A 17,216-nucleotide genomic window follows, 5' to 3' on the forward strand; every position below is an offset into this window, starting at 1 on the left:
AATGTAACAACCCTTACTCGTGTTCCTTGTCGAAACAGTGTATAAGGTATTACTAGAACTCAAACACTTATAATTTTTTTTATAAAATTTTAAACATTTCAAACTTGTTTTTACGTAAAACCCCGCAACTTTCCAAAACAATTTCAAACAACTTCAATATTTCCAACCAATTACGGATATATGTTCAGACATAATTTTTCCATTAATAATCACCAACATATTAAACCGAACAACACTATATATATATTTATACCACATCACATAAAGTCATCTATACATGCCATATTTCAAAATATTAATTACAAAATACCCAAAAATTTTATGATAGTGTGGATGATTTCCTGACTTCGTCCAAATTCCGAGCTGGCTGATGTCACTATAATCAAGGGAAAATAAAAAAGAGTAAGCATATAGCTTAGTAAGTAAACATATGACAAATAAATAAATTTCCCACATGATTTCATAGCAACATAATTTTAGTCACACATAAATTTCAAGGTTCGTTTAATTTCCAGCAAACTGTCTTTCTGCGTCATAGACGCTAATTTATTTTTATCTGGAGCTACAGAACTCCAAATTAAGTTCCGTAAATTTTCCCCAAAACTAGACTCATATATCTTTCAATCATAAAATTTTCATAATTTTTTATTTAGCCAATTAGTACAGTTTATTCTTTAAATATTCCCCTGTTTCACTACCCGATGGTTCTGACCTCCCTTTACTAAAATTTACTTAACTCGCTGTACAAAATTCAAACAATGGTCTCGTTTGTTTGTATTAAAAATAGACTCAATAAGGAATCCAGGAATATAAATTTCAGCCATAATTATTTTTGTACAATTTTTTGTGATTTTCCAAAATGGGAACAGGGGATTTCAATATCAATCCAGCCCTGTCTCAAATAAGTTCAAATATCCCCAAATATACAACTCTTTTGCTTGCTCTGTTTCTTTCATATGAAAATAGACTCACTCAGATTTAATTTCATATATTATTCAACCTCCAATTCATTTTCCACCATTTATGGTGATTTTTCAAAGTTTCCCAACTGCCGTTGTTCAAAACAGTTTTATATTTAATTTGCTCTTTTGTAGTTTTTGATACTTCCTCTTACCTTATACATGGGTTGACTATGTATCAAACCCAATATTCCTCCCATAAATTTGTCCACCATACATAAATATTCACCTTCCCAATTTCCTCGTTGAACACTCGGAATGTTAACCGTTAACGGTGGATTCAGCACTTAGCAACCACCAGTGATTCGGGGAATCAGCACTTAGCAACCCCTTTCACATTCAAAGATATGGTGGAATCAGCACTTAGCAAACACCAATCATTCGGGGAATCAGCACTTAGCAACCCCTTGGGGGAATCAGCACTTAGCAACCCCCTTCACATTTAAAGATACTGTGGAATCAGCACTTAGCAACCACCAATGAATTGGGGAATCAGCACTTAGCAACCCCTTGGGGGAATCAGCACTTAGCAACCCCCTTTATATTTAAAGATACGGTGGAATCAGCACTTAGCAACCACCGATGAGTCGGGGAATCAGCACTTAGCAACCCATTCATATTCAATGTACTCCGGCTTCTTCCGAGTGTTCAACCGAAACCCATATTTTCAACACTTTACCACCTTTCCCAACCTAACCACATTTTTAGGATCTTGCCAAATATTTATTCTATGTTCTATTAAATACTAACATATATTGAATAATATCAAAATAATGAATTAAATCACATGTTTACTTACCTCGGTGCAAAATATCGAAATTTTGTAATTTACTCCACTACATTCTCTTTTCCCCGTTTGAGGTAGTCTTCTCGTCTTTCTTGATCTATAATGGAAAATTTAACTCATTTAATATCCACATTTATTAAAATAATCCACCACCCAACTTTTTGAAAAATTACAATATTGCCCCCAAACTTTTGCATAATTACACTTTTGTCCCCAAGCTCGGAAATTAAACTTCATCACTTATTCTTATGTTTTATGACATGCTGAACATTTTTCCCTTCTATGGCAACATCAAATTCTCACTCTAACACATACTTTTGAACATTAACTATTTTTACCGATTATGTCAATTTACCCGTTTTCGTTTAAAATCGTTTAGCAAAAGTTGTTTAACATAATTTCTAGCTTCATATTCCGCCATAAAATAGAAAAATAAACACTTTTCACCTATGGGTATTTTTCCAAATATAAACCCTAACATGAATGAACAATAAAATAAGTTAAACCGTGCTACGAGGATTTCAAGAATGCAAAGAACATTAAAAACGGGGCTAGGATGCACTTACTATGAGCTTGAGAAAGCAAAGAAACCCTAGCTATGGTGTCTTCCAAATTTTGGCAGCAACTTAATGAAGATGGACACCATTTTTCCATCTTTTTCCCATTTTAATTCTATTTATTTGCTAATGACCAAAATGCCCCCATTTAAAAAAATCTATTTCACCTAGTTCTTATGTCTATTTTTGTCCATCAGTTAACTAATGGTCTAATTACCACATAAGGACCCCCAATTTAGAATTTCATAACAGTTTGACACTTCTAACATGTAGAACTCAACTTTTGCACTTTTTACAATTTAGTCCTTTTTACTAAATTGAGTGCCCAAACATCGAAATTTTTGAACGAAATTTTTACGAAATTTTTCCGTAAAATCGTAGAACCATAAAAATATAATAATAGTCATATTTTTCCTTGTCGGATTTGTGGTCCCGAAACTCATCGTTCGACTAGGCCCGAATCCAGTCACATTAAAGATACACCCGATTTCATCAAGTGTGTTAGTTGATGGTGTAACATATAATTATGAGGCCACCTTTTCAAATAGAAAAGCAACCGAACAGGATGTTGCCAAACATGCACTACAGTATATATCGAAGAAGTTAAAGGATGAAAGTTGTCCTCTCATCCATAAGAATAGGTTACAGGAGTTCACTCAAAAACCATCCATACAGCTTCCAATGTGTCAAACTATTAATGAGGGATCAATGCTTGCACCCCAGCTTCGGTCAAGTGTGTTAGTTGATAGTGTAACATATACTCCTGAGGCCACCTTTTCAAAGAGAAAAGTAGTCGAACAGGATGTTGCTAAACATGCACTACAGTGTATATCAAAGAAGTTAAAAGATGAAGGTTGTCCTCTCAGTCATATGGTTTGTTGCATTCTTACATCTTCATTTAAATATTTTATGTTTATTCATAATTGTTTGTCTTGAAACTTACTAGTCAAATTGGTAGGAATTTTTTTTCCTAATATTATCCTAGTCCATGATAAAAAGAGGACAGAGTTTAAAGAGGTTTTCTGACTTTGATATTATGCAATTTTTACCCTAATTATGCAAAATTTTTAACGCTTTAGTATTTTTTTGCTATTTAGTAGAAAATATATTGGAAATTTATTTTTGAGTGTACAAACTTGAAGATAACACTGTGAAGAGTGCAAATAAGTAAATATGTGCCCTATTGAAAGCCAAATAAAATGAATGAAGAAAAAGAAAGCGTTATTTAGTTTTTGAAAATGTTTTCCATTTCCTATCTCAATTATCAATTTAAATTTGGAAATCTTTGTTTCGCAATTTTCAATGGTATTGAACCACTACCATAAATGACATAAACTTCTAACTACGTTAAAAAATCGTTGGTTTTGGATTTTCAAATATTTATCTCTCTTTTTATCTTTCCATTTTTGCTACATTTTGTTGAAGTATTATTTTTTCAACTTTGTTTTAGTGTATGAGTTAGCAATAAATTAACTTTTCTTGGTAATTTTAGCTACTCTCATGACTTGTTTTGAGCAAAGGAAGGAATTCTTTTACTTATTTTGAAGTGATATTTTTTTACAAGAGTTTTACTCACCTTTCTAATTTCAAGTATAAATTTATACTAATTATTCTTTATTTTATGACTAACTATTTTATTACTTATGTGATAATTAAGCGATTTGTTATGTTAAATACACTAGATAACCTAATGAGGTGTTAAAGTGTAAATGAGAATAGGAAATGGAAAATGTTTTCTTTAACTAAGGGTTGTTAAATAGGTATATCATACTTGCATATAAAATAGAAGTAAGATAATTGCTTTAGGGTTTGCTAAACTTTTGGTTGCTCGTGCTTTAGGATACGGTATTTCGCAAGTCTATCTTAAATGAATTTGTGGTGAAAATGAATCTAGAAATGCCAACATACAATAAAATACCATTCATTCAGGAGGAGTGCTTCCCCTTTTCGTGTCTACTTTAGTTTTCAATGGTGCGACTTATAGAGGGGAAACTAGTAGAAATAAGGAGGCTAAACAATTAGCTGCACGTGTTATCATACAATCACTTCTTGGAATCTTTCTTCTCCTATTTAAAAAAATTTCAAACATATATATGTGCGTGCACACGTGTAAACATACCATGATTTTAAGCCACTTATTAGCTTGATAAGTTCTCATCTCTTTGTTGAATCATTAATACAACTGATGATAGGTATGAGACTATTGTTTCAAAGATCATAAAATCCAAAGCAAAACTTTATGATGTTTTGAATAAAGCTAAGGATTCTAGTTTTGACAATACACATGTTGGGGCAAACAGACTGAATCATAATAATACAAACGTTGAAGCTATTGCAGTCACTAACCATGTTCCAAATACTATACACCTAAGCTCTAGAGCAAAACATCCACGCCTTGAGTTCAATACTCCAAAATAAGGAGAAGGTACTGATTGTAGGTCATGAGTTCATGACTGCAGGCACAATTGGAAGATCAATACAATCTGTACCTTCTCTTGAATTTGGAGTGAGTTTAAGTTAACAATTTAAAAACAAGAATGAGTTTAAAATTTTATCAAGCTGGAGTTAAATAACTATAGTATTGATTCCATAGGAATTGGATTAGAAACCAATTCAAAATCTTAAACATAATTAGAGTTTTTTTTATGGAAATTTATGAGCTAGTTAATAATATTGGACATGACTAAAATTATAAATTAGAAAACTTTATACATTTTATTTATTATGAACTATTGACATATGAGACTATTTATGATAGGAAATATTAATTTATTTTTCTATAAATAATTCAAGTAAAAAAGAAAGAAAGAAGTCTTACCCTTTCAATTTTATATAGCAGAGCAATGGCATTTACTCATTTATCTAGCAGCAATATTTTATATATTCCAGAAAAATATATATATACTGTGAAAAAAATAGAATGTCAGTAATGACAATATTTCGCAAAGAAAAGAGAAAAAATAAAGAACACACAGATTTTTACGTGGAAACCTTTCGAGAAAAAACCACAGGCATGAGAAAAAAATTTACTATGTCGAATTCGAATAATTACAAGAGGAGTAGACTATGTCTATTTATAGGCTTGTAAAACTATATTCTAATAGGAGTGTAGTAAAATTGAAACACCTTATTCTAATCAATATCAAATAAATGGAGTTTAATAAGGTTTAAACGACCTTATTCTAAAATAAAATAAAAGAAGTGTAGTTCTATATGGATTTTACTTTTATTTTATTTTACTACTATTTTTAATTTAAATAAGGATTTGAGTCACTCAATTCTAACAATCTCCACCTTGACACGAATTCTCAATGAACAAGTTCTTCATCGTGAACTATCAACAAAACAAGTTATTCACCTCTTCCATAAAACCCTTTAAGGGTTTAACTTCAACAATGAACACCAACCAAGTCTAAACAATACTCAAACTTGGTTATAAGAAGTGACTTAGTCATCATATCTACAGGATTTTCATGAGTACTAATTTTGTTTACAACAATATCACCACGAGCAATAATATCACGAACGAAATGATACTGAACATCAATGTGTTTTATTCTCTCATGAAACATTTGATCTTTTGTAAGGAAGATGGCACTTTGACTGTCACAAAATATTGTACTGATTTGAAGGTCTTTATTGAGTTCACTAATGAGTCCCTTCAACCAAATGGCTTCTTTACAAGCCTCAGTAATCGACATGTACTCAGCTTCAGTGGTAGACAAAGTGATTGTAGTTTGCAAAGTGGCTTTCCAACTGATTCCACAACCTCTGATTGTAAAGACATAAACTGTGAAAGAACTTCTTCTATCAAGATCTCTAGCAAAATCAGAATCAACAAACCCAATGACTCCATCTCTAGTTCTTCCAAACTGTAAGCAAACATCAGTAGTACCTTATAAGTATCTTAAAATCCACTGAACTGCTTTCCGGTGTTCTTTACTGGGATTCGCCATGTATCTACAAACTGCACTAACTGCATATAATAAATCCGGACGTGAACAAACCATAACATACATGAGAGATCCCACTGCACTAGAATATGGAACATGTGACATGTACTGAATCTCATCATCTGATTGTGGAGACAAAGCTGATGAAAGTCTGAAATGGGTTGCTAAAGGAGTACTAACAGGTTTAATACTCTGCATATTGAACCTGCAAAGAACTTTTTCAATATACCCCTTCTGACTTAGATACAATTTACTTGCTTCTCTATCTCTGAGAATCTCCATACTAAGTATCTTCTTTGTTGGTCTCAAATCTTTTATCTCAAATTCTTCACTTAATTGGGCTTTGACCTTTCTTGTCTCTCATTTATCTTTCGCTGCTATCAACATGTCATCAATATAAATGATTACATACACAAAAAGAACCATCATTGTTTTACTTAAAGTAAACACAACTGTCACAAATATTTTTTTTGAAATCATGAGAAGTCATAAAGGAATCAAACCTCTTGTACCACTGTCATGGTGATTGTTTCAAACCATAAAGGGACTTTTTCAGCAAGCAAACATAGTCCTCTTTTTTCGAGACTGTAAAACCCTCTGGTTGTTACATGTAAATATCCTCTTCAAATTTTCCATGCTAAAATACAGTTTTTACATCTAACTACTTAAGCTCCAAATCATGCATGACCACTATACCAAGCAAAGCTCGAATCGAACTATGCTTCACAACTGGGGAGAACACATCTATGAAGCCCACTTCTGGAATTTGACTATAACCCTTTGTAACAAGCCTTGCTTTATATCTGGGTTCTTCAACTCCTATAGTCCCTTCTTTCTTTTTAAACACCCATTTAGAACGAATAGCCTTTTTACTTTTAGAAAGTTTCATAAGATCTCATGTTCTATTTTTGTGGAGTGGTTTCATCTCTTCTTGCATAGAAAACATCCACTTTTCTGAGTTTTCACAGCTAACCGCCTCAGAATAAGGCTTTTGGTTTGCATCTATATCTTCAGCCACATTTAAAGCATAAGCAACTAGATCAATATCTGTATACTTCTTTGGAGGTTTAATTTCTCTTCTAGTTCTATTTTTGGTGATAGAGTATTGTGGTGAAGAAGCAACTCTATTCTGAATTTTTGTACTAGCTTGAGGAGTTGACTCTGTTGTAGATTCTAGATTAATCTAATGTTCCACCTACTTTTGGTGTTCTTTATTGAAGAGTTTTTAAGAGATAAGTTATGTAGCATAGTAGTTTCATCAAAAATAACATCTCTGCTAATCACAACTTTTCTATTTTCACGACACTATAACTTATACCCTTTTACACTAGTTTTATAATCAAGAAAAACACATTTAATGGATCTCGGTTCCAATTTTCCATTATCAATATGAGCATACGTAGGACACCTAAAGATCTTTAAATCAGAATAATCAGCAAGATTTCCAGACCACCTCTTGTGGAGTCTTTTTCTCAATGGCAATGGATAGAGATCGATTGATCAAAAAACATGCAGCAGAGGCTACTTCGGCCCAAAACGGCTTCGATAAGATAGCATTTGACAACATACATCAAACTTTCTCCATGATCATTCTGTTTATTCGTTCTGCAATGCCGTTTTGTTGTGGAGTGTGACAAATTGTCAAGTGTCTCACGATCCCTTCTAACTTGCATAGTTCATTAAACTCATCAGAATAGAATTCTAAGCCATTGTCTGTTTGGAGGTGTTTTATTTATTCTCCCATCTATTTTTCAATCATAGTTTTCCAATACTTAAATGCGAAAAACACATCGCTTTTCTACTTCACGAAAAACGCACAAACTTTTTTGGAAAAATCATCAATAAAAGTTAGCATATAATTAGCTCCACCTCTCAAAGGCACTCTGGATGGCCCCCACATATCAAAATGAATATACTCTAACGTTCCCTTCGTGTTATGGATTCCTTTGGTGAATCAAACTCTCTTTTGCTTCCTAAAAACGCAGTGCTCACAGAACTTCAGTTTGCAAATTCATTACCCATCAAGAAGTCCTCTTTTGCTCAATTCTGTCATGCCATTCTCACTCATATGCCCTAGGCATATATGCCAAAGTTTAGTAATATCATCATCTGACAATGAAGAGGAAGCGACAGTTACATCACAAGTAACAGTAGAATCTTGCAAAACATATAACTTGACAGTCTTTCTTTGCCATTTTATTACAACGAGGGAACCTTTGGAAATCTTTAAAACCCCACTTTCAACTGTGTATTTATACCCTTTTAATCAAGAGTACTCAACAAAATTAAATTTCTCTTCAATTCTGGAACATGTCGCACGTCACTAAATGTTCTGACAACTCCGTCAAACATCTTAACTTTAATCGTTCCAACACCTGCAATTTTACACAAAGCATTATTTCCCATCAAAACAACACATTCAGACACTGTTTCGTAAGTTGTAAACCAATCCCGATTGAGACTCATGTGGAAGGTGTAGCCCAAATCAAGGATCCACTCCTCACTCACTTTAGAATTGTTGACAGAAGCGACTAGAAGTTCACCATCGCTGTAGTCTTCTACAACATTAGTTTCACCAGATTTTTCTAGTTGTTTTCCCTTTTGATTCGCAGCCTCCCTTTTGACCTTGTTCTGCAGCTTATAGCATTCAGATTTAATGTGTTCTTTCTTCTTGCAGAAGTTACAAGTTTTTCCTCTGTTTGAAGACTTCGATCTACCTTTAGATTTACCGTGAGGATTCTGTTCTTGTGTCCTTCCACGATCATCATCAGCATTCCGATCTTGTCTCCCACGAACAATGAGACCCTCTCCTTGAGAGTCGAGTTTAATCACAAGATATTTTATCTTATCATACAAGGTCAAAGAATCATAAACCTCATCAACTGTGAGAGACTCGCAGCTATATAAAATTGTGTCTTTAAAGGTTGAATATGACAGGGGCAACGAACAAAGTAGAATCAACCCTAGATCTTCCTTATCATACTAAACCTCTATGGCCTCCAAGTTTAAGAGACTTTCTTTAAAAACTGTTAAGTGTTCGTGCACAGACGCACCTTCCTCCAAACTATGAGCATAAAGACGCTGCTTCATATACAACTTGCTGGTTAAAGTTTTCGACATACATATTTGTTCTAGCCTCTTCCATAATGCAGCGGCGGTCTTCTCATTTAGCACATCTTGTAAAATTTCGTTAGACAAATGCAGATGTAACTGTGTTAATGCCTTTGATCTTTACGTTTTTTCTCTTCCACCGTCAATGTTGAAGGCATCTTATCTATCCCTAGTAGGGCATCCTCTAAGTCCATCTGTGCAAGAACTGTCTGCATCTTTATTTGCCACAATGCGAATCTGGTGTTGCGATCCAACAGCGAAATTTCATACTTTAAAGACATCATTATCATGATTGAAATGAACAACCCGGAAGTTCTGATACCAATATGTGAAAAAATAGAATGTTGGTAATGACAATATATCGAAAAAAATAGAAAGAAACAATAAAGAACACAGATTTTTACGTGGAAACCCTTTCAGAAAAAAACCACAGGCAGATGAGAAGAAAATTCACTATGTCGAATTCGAATAATTACAAGAGTAGACTATATCTATTTTTAGGCTTGTAAAACCATATTCTAATAGGAGTGTAGTAAAATTGAAATACCTTATTCTAATCAATATCAAATAGATGGAGTTTAATAACGTTTTTAAACCTTATTCTAAAATAAAATAAAAGAAGTGTAGTTCTATATGGATTTTACTTTTATTTTATTTTACCACTATATTTTATTTAAATAAGGATTCGGTCACTCAATTCTAACATATACTTTTTATATGATACTTTATATAAATAGTATTGAGTGCAAAATGCTTCAATGTATTCAATATAGATGATGAGTTTACATAATCTAGAAGGATTTTTATTATTTTTATTAATTATTTTGGGAAAAAATTAATAGAGGAAGGGAAGGGTAGGGTTGAAAAAAATTGAAAAAATTGAAAACCGATTCAAATTAAGGTATTTGGAAAATTTATGAAATTCAAGTTTAAAAATCACGGTTATCCAAAATCGAATTGAATCCTATTTTTATTTAATATATAATTAATTCTAATTGTTTATGATATAAAAATAAATATTTATATTTAAAATAGTGAAAATAGTTGAAAAGTTCTTGAAAGTTTATTATTTTTAAAAAATACTTATGGAAAAAATTGAAATTGTGTAAAATAAAATTCAAAACTCATAAAACAAATTTTATTTTATCAAAATTAATCTAAAAATTTAAAAATTAACATACAAAAATTGAAAACTAAACTGAACGACGTGTAGGGAAGGGCAAGGGACTATAATAAATGTTGGGTTGGCCAGTTGGGGTGTTAGATTGCGTGCAGAATATAGTTATTTTGTTGTTTCTTGTCATTTTTGCCTTGCAGTGAAGACCCTCTCAGAGTCTCCCCTAACGTTCTTTCTCTTTTCTCTTGGGTTTTGGGTATATTTCTTACGACCCGGTCAAAAGCACAATGCACTGCACAGTCTAAGATTTACTCTGTCAAAATTCATGATCCCAACATATATATATATATATAGGAATTTTAGCTTCTTGTATCAGTGCACCATGCATGCATATATATAGAACCAAGCTAATTGCTTTAATACATATATATAATTTGGATCTAAATTTATGTAAAGTCAAAAATTTATAATTTAATTTTCGCTTTTATCATAACTATCTAAAAATCAATTTTTTATGTCAAAGGAATTCACTTATTTTCTTTTTTCTTTCCTCTCCTGTAAATGATAAGTACAACTTGGAGCAGAGCAACATAATAGCATCAATAATCTACCTGCCTCTGTTTAATAATTGCTTTACGTGTAGTCTCTCAGCTTCTGAACTACTAATTCTGAAGATAAGATATGCCAATCCCTCTGTTTCCTTGTCGTTTTTACCCTTCTTTTTTATTATTTTTCATTGTTATTGAAATGTCAATAAATCCCATCAATTCTTTCTTGTTTTGGGGTTATGAAGTTGATGCAGCTGGGGATTGTGTGATTGCCGCAGCCATGTTTAAAGCTACACAGGGTTGCTCAACAGGCACCTGCATTCAATAATTCATTAAATTTTAATTATTAGTCTTAATAATAATATTAACAACCTTAAATTCACCTTCATAATGCATATAACTTCTAATGCCTTTTTACAGCAATAAATGACTAATTTTTATTTTATTCTTGGATATCTATACATATATAAATTGTCAGAAAAGACATGTCGATTGACTGACAGTGTCCAGTGCTCTGTCTTCCCTTCACCATAAATTTTTCATTGACTAATTTCATTTTATTATATACATATATCGACATTCTGCAACCATATATTGTGATATTGTTGCATGTCTAATTTGTCAATACTACAACCATAGTATTATTTTTCGTGTATTTTTCTTTTGATCAATTTTTTTATATATATGATGAGTCTATGACCTTTGTTCTTCCACTAATAATAGCATGCATGATGATCATAAATATATGATGGTGATGGATGGAGACATGACAATCATAGTATTTCTTGAGATTGAAAAGATGGGGTTATTGATAAATAATGATTTAGAAGACTTACAAAGTGTCCAGCCCCAAGAATCCAGTAAAATTGCAGGTTTTTGTATGATTTGATGAACCCTTTGGTGGCTTGATCCTCTTTACAGTAAAGAGGATTTCGATCCTTGCTTAAAAACTCTTTCAATCCTTCCCACCTAAATACATTAATACATAAATATATATATATATATATGAACTATATACCTCCAAGAGTCCATATGTTTATATAATCCTCATTTCTTCCCAATGTCAAATATTGCATATATTCAACTATTAAAAAGGCTCAAGTTTTTTTTAATGCATGTGCTCCAACATATTTGTACTGAGTGTAGATGTCTAAATTACTTAATCTTAAACCTTATAAATGCATAACCTTAGAATTTGCTAATAGAAGTAATTAAAGAAAGAAACAGATAAAATGCATTAAAGGTAGGTGTGTTTTTGGAGGGCCAATAAGGCATAGATAGAAAGGGAAAATAAGAGTCATACTTGAGCTTATCAAGCCAAGCTTGAGTTCCCTTTGTTGCACATATCACATCAAGCTGCAATAACCCATCATCCATCCAACAATACCATCATTAATTAATGGTAAAAATTCAAACCACAAAAAGAAACCCTAAAAAACAGGTAAAAGCTGCCCTAAATTCAGCTACTTCATGGAATTATTTTGGGTCGCATTTGACTCAAATAGCAGTAAAAGTAGCATATACTTGTTTATTATAAGTTAGTTTGACTTAAAGGAAAAAATATATTTAGGGTGTAAAAAGTTGTTTATGGTAGCTGAGAAAGTTTGGAACAGTCTTACCTGCCCACTGTATATAGTGACATTTACTCCTTTTGAAAGGAGTTCATCAACCTGAAGGGAAAAAATCAACAAAACATAGAAATTAGAGACACTTAACATCCCTCTTGAAGTCAAACGAGAAACACAAGCAAAAGGTCAAGATAATTTTGGTTAAGCAATTTTAACTACTGGTTGTTAAAAAACTTTTTAACTTTTTACCTCAGCAATTCTTGGCCTCATAAAATCACCTGACAAATATGAGAAAACAAAGTCTGATTGCCCTCCCCATCTGTTAAAACACATGAATATTGGTGCTTTTGGATCAAAATGTTAAAAGAGTACATTTGCAGAAATTATGTTTCAAATAACAGAGGAATTAAAATCCTTACGTGACATTATCAGGGATGATCTTAAGCTTCTTCTTGATGACCCCATTCATCAAAGTATCAAGATCAGGTCCATCATTGCCTGGTGAAACCCTCAAGGAACTCAAATATCTTGAGTATCTATTGACTGAAAAAACTCCATTGGAAAATGCTGAAGTTGTTAAAGCTACAGGTCCCATCCCTGAATCCAGAAGAAAATTGTAGAAATCCTGCAAATTTACTCATATTTAGGGGGAGAAAAAAAAAAGAAACAATTTTTGTGGCCAACTGTGAAAAAAAGAAATGAAAAATTAGCATACCACTGAATTGCTGTTGGCACCAATTACAGATTCAAGTCGACTCCATGTGTCAGTTGCATCAGTATATTGACCATCTTTGAGTTGCTGGCTAATCTTCTCGGCCAGACTGGTTTTTCCAAATGGGATTTTATCAGATAACACAAATACATTTGCTTTTTGGCAAAAGAAAAGGGGAAAAAAATAAAAAATCTCTAGACCTGTTCGATTTTTCCAAGCCATTGTTATCTAGCCTTGAAACATCCTTAAGAAGAGGCCCCCAAGAAAACTGTAATCATCCATATTTTAGATAATACCCAAATGCAGGCATAGAATTCTGCAAATTTCCCTGGGAATTTAACAATTTACATGAAGATACTTACTGCAAAATCCTCTGGTGAGATCCAGCTATTTCCCAAGGCAACTCCTATATTTGTTTGAAGACAAATTATTTGGTGGATTATTAATGGCAACAAAGGGGTGTTTGGTGTTTACCTCCAAGCTTGAGCTTCAATTTACCAGCATCAATAGCATTTAGAATTGATAATCCAGCAGTGACAGCAAATTTTCCTCCATAAGACTCTGCCACAATGTACAATGGACTCTTTTGGAGGCTTTCAATTGTATTAAATAATTTCATCAACAAAGTAGTTAAATCACTTGCTGCTTCATTATCAGTTTTCACCAACATCTCTGTATCTTCCACATAGCTGTACCCTGTTCCAACTGGGTTGTCCTATATCGCATTAAAATCATTAAATTTGCGATAAAAGAAAAACACGCACACATCTTTTTTTCTTTTTTTTCTTTGTGAATTATGGATGACTAACCACAAATAAAAGATCAGCTTTTTTCAACCAAGTGGTATTCCTTGGCTTCAAATCCGTATTTAATGGCCCAATCTCCTCAAAATTTCCAATTCCAACTCCTGAGGCGCCCTTTAGAAAAACACAATTTGGATTACAGAACATGAAGAAAAAAGAAAAAAAAAGTCCAAACTATTCTCTGAATATTTTATTCATATAGATTACTTACAGGTCCACCTTGTAACCAAAGAATGATTGGCCATGGCTTTGAAGGCTGTTCAACTCTGTAAGGACTTCTGTAAAGCCACCAAAACATATGTGCTTCTATTTATAAAAACAAAAAAACAAAAACAAAACAATTCAGATTGAATTACATTAAGCCAAAATGAATGAGGATTATGCAAATTATGAAGGTAATTATTTTGTTTCTTACTTGGTCTGACTTCAACATAACCCCATACTTCTTCTGATTCACCTGGGGATTTAACAGCTCTGGAGATTCCTCCATGGAACAAACAAGAAAAAGAGAAGAAAACCAAGAGAAGAAGAAAATGGAAATTTCCCATTTTTTCGGTTAAAATGGAAAGTTTGCAGATAACCCACTCTACAGTTCTCAGCTTTGAAGCAAAGGGTGTGAGGTAAATGAGGCTTTATATAACCATCCAATCTCACAAGGTGATAGGATATGAACTTTTTGTATCAGTCATAGAATAAAAACAATATTACTATGTGAAAACTTCAAAGGCTGCTATTTCTGTTTATGGAATTTGATTTTTTTTTATTGATTTGAAATCTAAATTCAGTTTCAATTACAGCCTGCAGTGCAGGGCCAAAAAGGTTTTCTTTAAAAATATTAATTGAAATTACATTATACCATACTCTTTTAATTTAATATAAGAAAAGAGTGATTAATGCAATAATGAGATTCTTTCATAGTTTCACATGGTGAGGAAATATTTGTGGAGGACCAAAAATAATTTTAATTTTCTTTTTTATCTTTTACTTAAAGAAGAAGCACATTAACTTCAAAGGAATTTATTAAAGAAGTGATTGAGTGCAGGAAGGTAGCCAGCCATGTTCTTGTTTGTTTGTTTGTCTTCTGCTGTAATGAAATAGACGCTTGGATAAGTTACTAAGTTTAAAAAATATATGGGAGTTCTGCTGTTTCCTTCTGAAAGTCTTCAGAGGAAACAAAATCTTATTATTGTTATCTCAGCCATTTTTGTAGGGATTTGGGATAAGACTCCAAAGAAACAATCAAAGTACTGACCCTGCTTTCTTCTTTACTATACTATGAGTTTTTGATAGATTTAATCCTTCTACTATTATAATTTGATTATTTCTAATCTGTGTGAATTTTAGTTACCATGCCGACTTGCTTACATTAATTTCCTCTACTAATGTTTAAAATATATGGTGTTTTGTTTTATAATTTGATAAATATTTTACATCTTTCTTTCACATTCAAAAAATATGTTTAACTAAACAAAAGTTTCAGTGTATATCTCACATCATTATATATTTTAAAAATAAACCATGTCAAATTATTTAACAAATTTAATGGATAATCGATAAAATACCATCAAACCCTTCGTTTTATATTTTAGATTGCAATTTAGCTCATTTATTGAGAAAATAAGTAAATTAGTCTATGTATATTAGGTAAGTAAGCAAAACAACCCGTCGTTAAAATGTGGTATTTATATAAAAAATTTAACCCTCAACAATTATACATTTATTCAATTTAATCCCTATTGTTTTATTGGAGTAAATTAGAAACTTTTAAAACTAGTAAGGCTAAAGGGTCAAAAAGGCTTTAGTAACATATTTTTAAAAAAATCAATTAAGCCCTTTTAAAGTTTGAAAATTATTTTAGAAAATCATAAACATTATAAACAAATTTTATAAAAAATGTTATAAAAATTTTAAATTATAATTTTTAATTAAAAATAACAATACCAACCCAATAAAAGAGTAAGGGTCAAATTGAATAAATGTGTAAAATTTGAGGGCTAAATTTGTTATTATACCTTATATATAAACTCCAAATTTTAACAAAAGAGCTATTTTGTTCACTCATCTAACATACAGGGCCTAATTTTCTCTCCTTTTTTTAGTAGAGAGACTAAAATGCAATCCAGAATATAGTACAAGAGATTTTATGGTACTGTTACCATAGGACTTAAAATGTATATTTCAAAGAGTAGAAAGACGAGAAGTAATCAAATTGTAGAAGAATGGCTAGCTAAATACTTAAAGAAAAAAGAAGATGTTATAGGGAGCTTTTTGTAGAATTTGACCATTTTATTACAAATTTTTAATTTATTGATGATATTTAGAGAAAAAAAGGTTGCGTTGCAGTTTGGGATCCACATTTGGGTCCCTTCATAGTTCACATTGCTAAACTTAGCTGTAAAGAATGGAATTTGGGGTGGATATTTTGACAAGCTGTTCTCAGATTTTATAATATCATACCTATCAATCATCAACATAATAAAACAAGTATTAATTGCTTAATGCGTGATCAATTATAATTTAAGTTTTAAAACTTTTAGGAAATTAATATAAGAAAAACCTTAACCAATGCATATATTTATGAGCTTTTCATCGGAGAACAAATGGAGGAGCTGGACAACAACAAATAAAGCTTAAAAGTCACCCATGTACTGAATTGTGGGGATATGAGTAATCATAAATTGAAACAAATTTAAACATGGTAAGGAATCAACTTGATTAGGAGGCTCAATGACACTAAAAGTATCATGGAGATCTTTATATTAGGAGTTAGATTGTATTTTGCCTTTTTTATTCAAAAAAATGGGCAAACTAATTCCTGTACATTAGATTAAAAAGCAAATTGGTCATTTATGTTAAAATTTCCATTCGCTTTTACGGTTAAAAACTGATGTGGTTAACAAAATAATCAAATAATGACATATGTTGTGTCATGTGTACCTCATGTTGATGTACAATAATAAATTTTTAACAGCAAAAAAATGGATGAAATTTTTAGCAAAATGATCAATTTACTTTTTGATCTAACGTATAGGAATTAATTTACTTTTTTTTTAATAAATAAATAAAATACAATTTAACTCGCTCCATAATATTTTTATCCT

The 17,216-nt window shown here is 31.8% G+C and overlaps 1 protein-coding gene and 1 pseudogene across 1 annotated transcript; one reads left to right on the forward strand and one right to left on the reverse strand.

Annotated features, from left to right (window-relative positions):
• The first annotated feature begins 758 nt into the window (after positions 1-758).
• Positions 759-4,721, forward strand: LOC105797652 (double-stranded RNA-binding protein 4-like; annotated as a pseudogene).
• A 6,085-nt stretch (positions 4,722-10,806) lies between these two features.
• Positions 10,807-14,874, reverse strand: LOC105799132 (serine carboxypeptidase-like 51). The gene is made up of 13 exons (XM_012629531.2): positions 14,531-14,874; positions 14,327-14,421; positions 14,122-14,229; positions 13,787-14,027; positions 13,675-13,718; positions 13,513-13,580; positions 13,316-13,421; positions 13,020-13,225; positions 12,850-12,919; positions 12,652-12,702; positions 12,336-12,388; positions 11,869-12,001; positions 10,807-11,347 (listed from the first exon to the last, which is right to left on the reverse strand). Exons 1-13 carry the CDS (start codon positions 14,661-14,663, stop codon positions 11,270-11,272), a joined length of 1,386 nt encoding a protein of 461 aa, XP_012484985.1. The 5' UTR covers positions 14,664-14,874; the 3' UTR covers positions 10,807-11,269.
• Between the last annotated feature and the right edge of the window lie 2,342 nt (positions 14,875-17,216).

This window comes from Gossypium raimondii, chromosome 9 (assembly GCF_025698545.1).
Source record: "Gossypium raimondii isolate GPD5lz chromosome 9, ASM2569854v1, whole genome shotgun sequence".
Lineage (NCBI taxonomy): Eukaryota > Viridiplantae > Streptophyta > Magnoliopsida > Malvales > Malvaceae > Gossypium > Gossypium raimondii.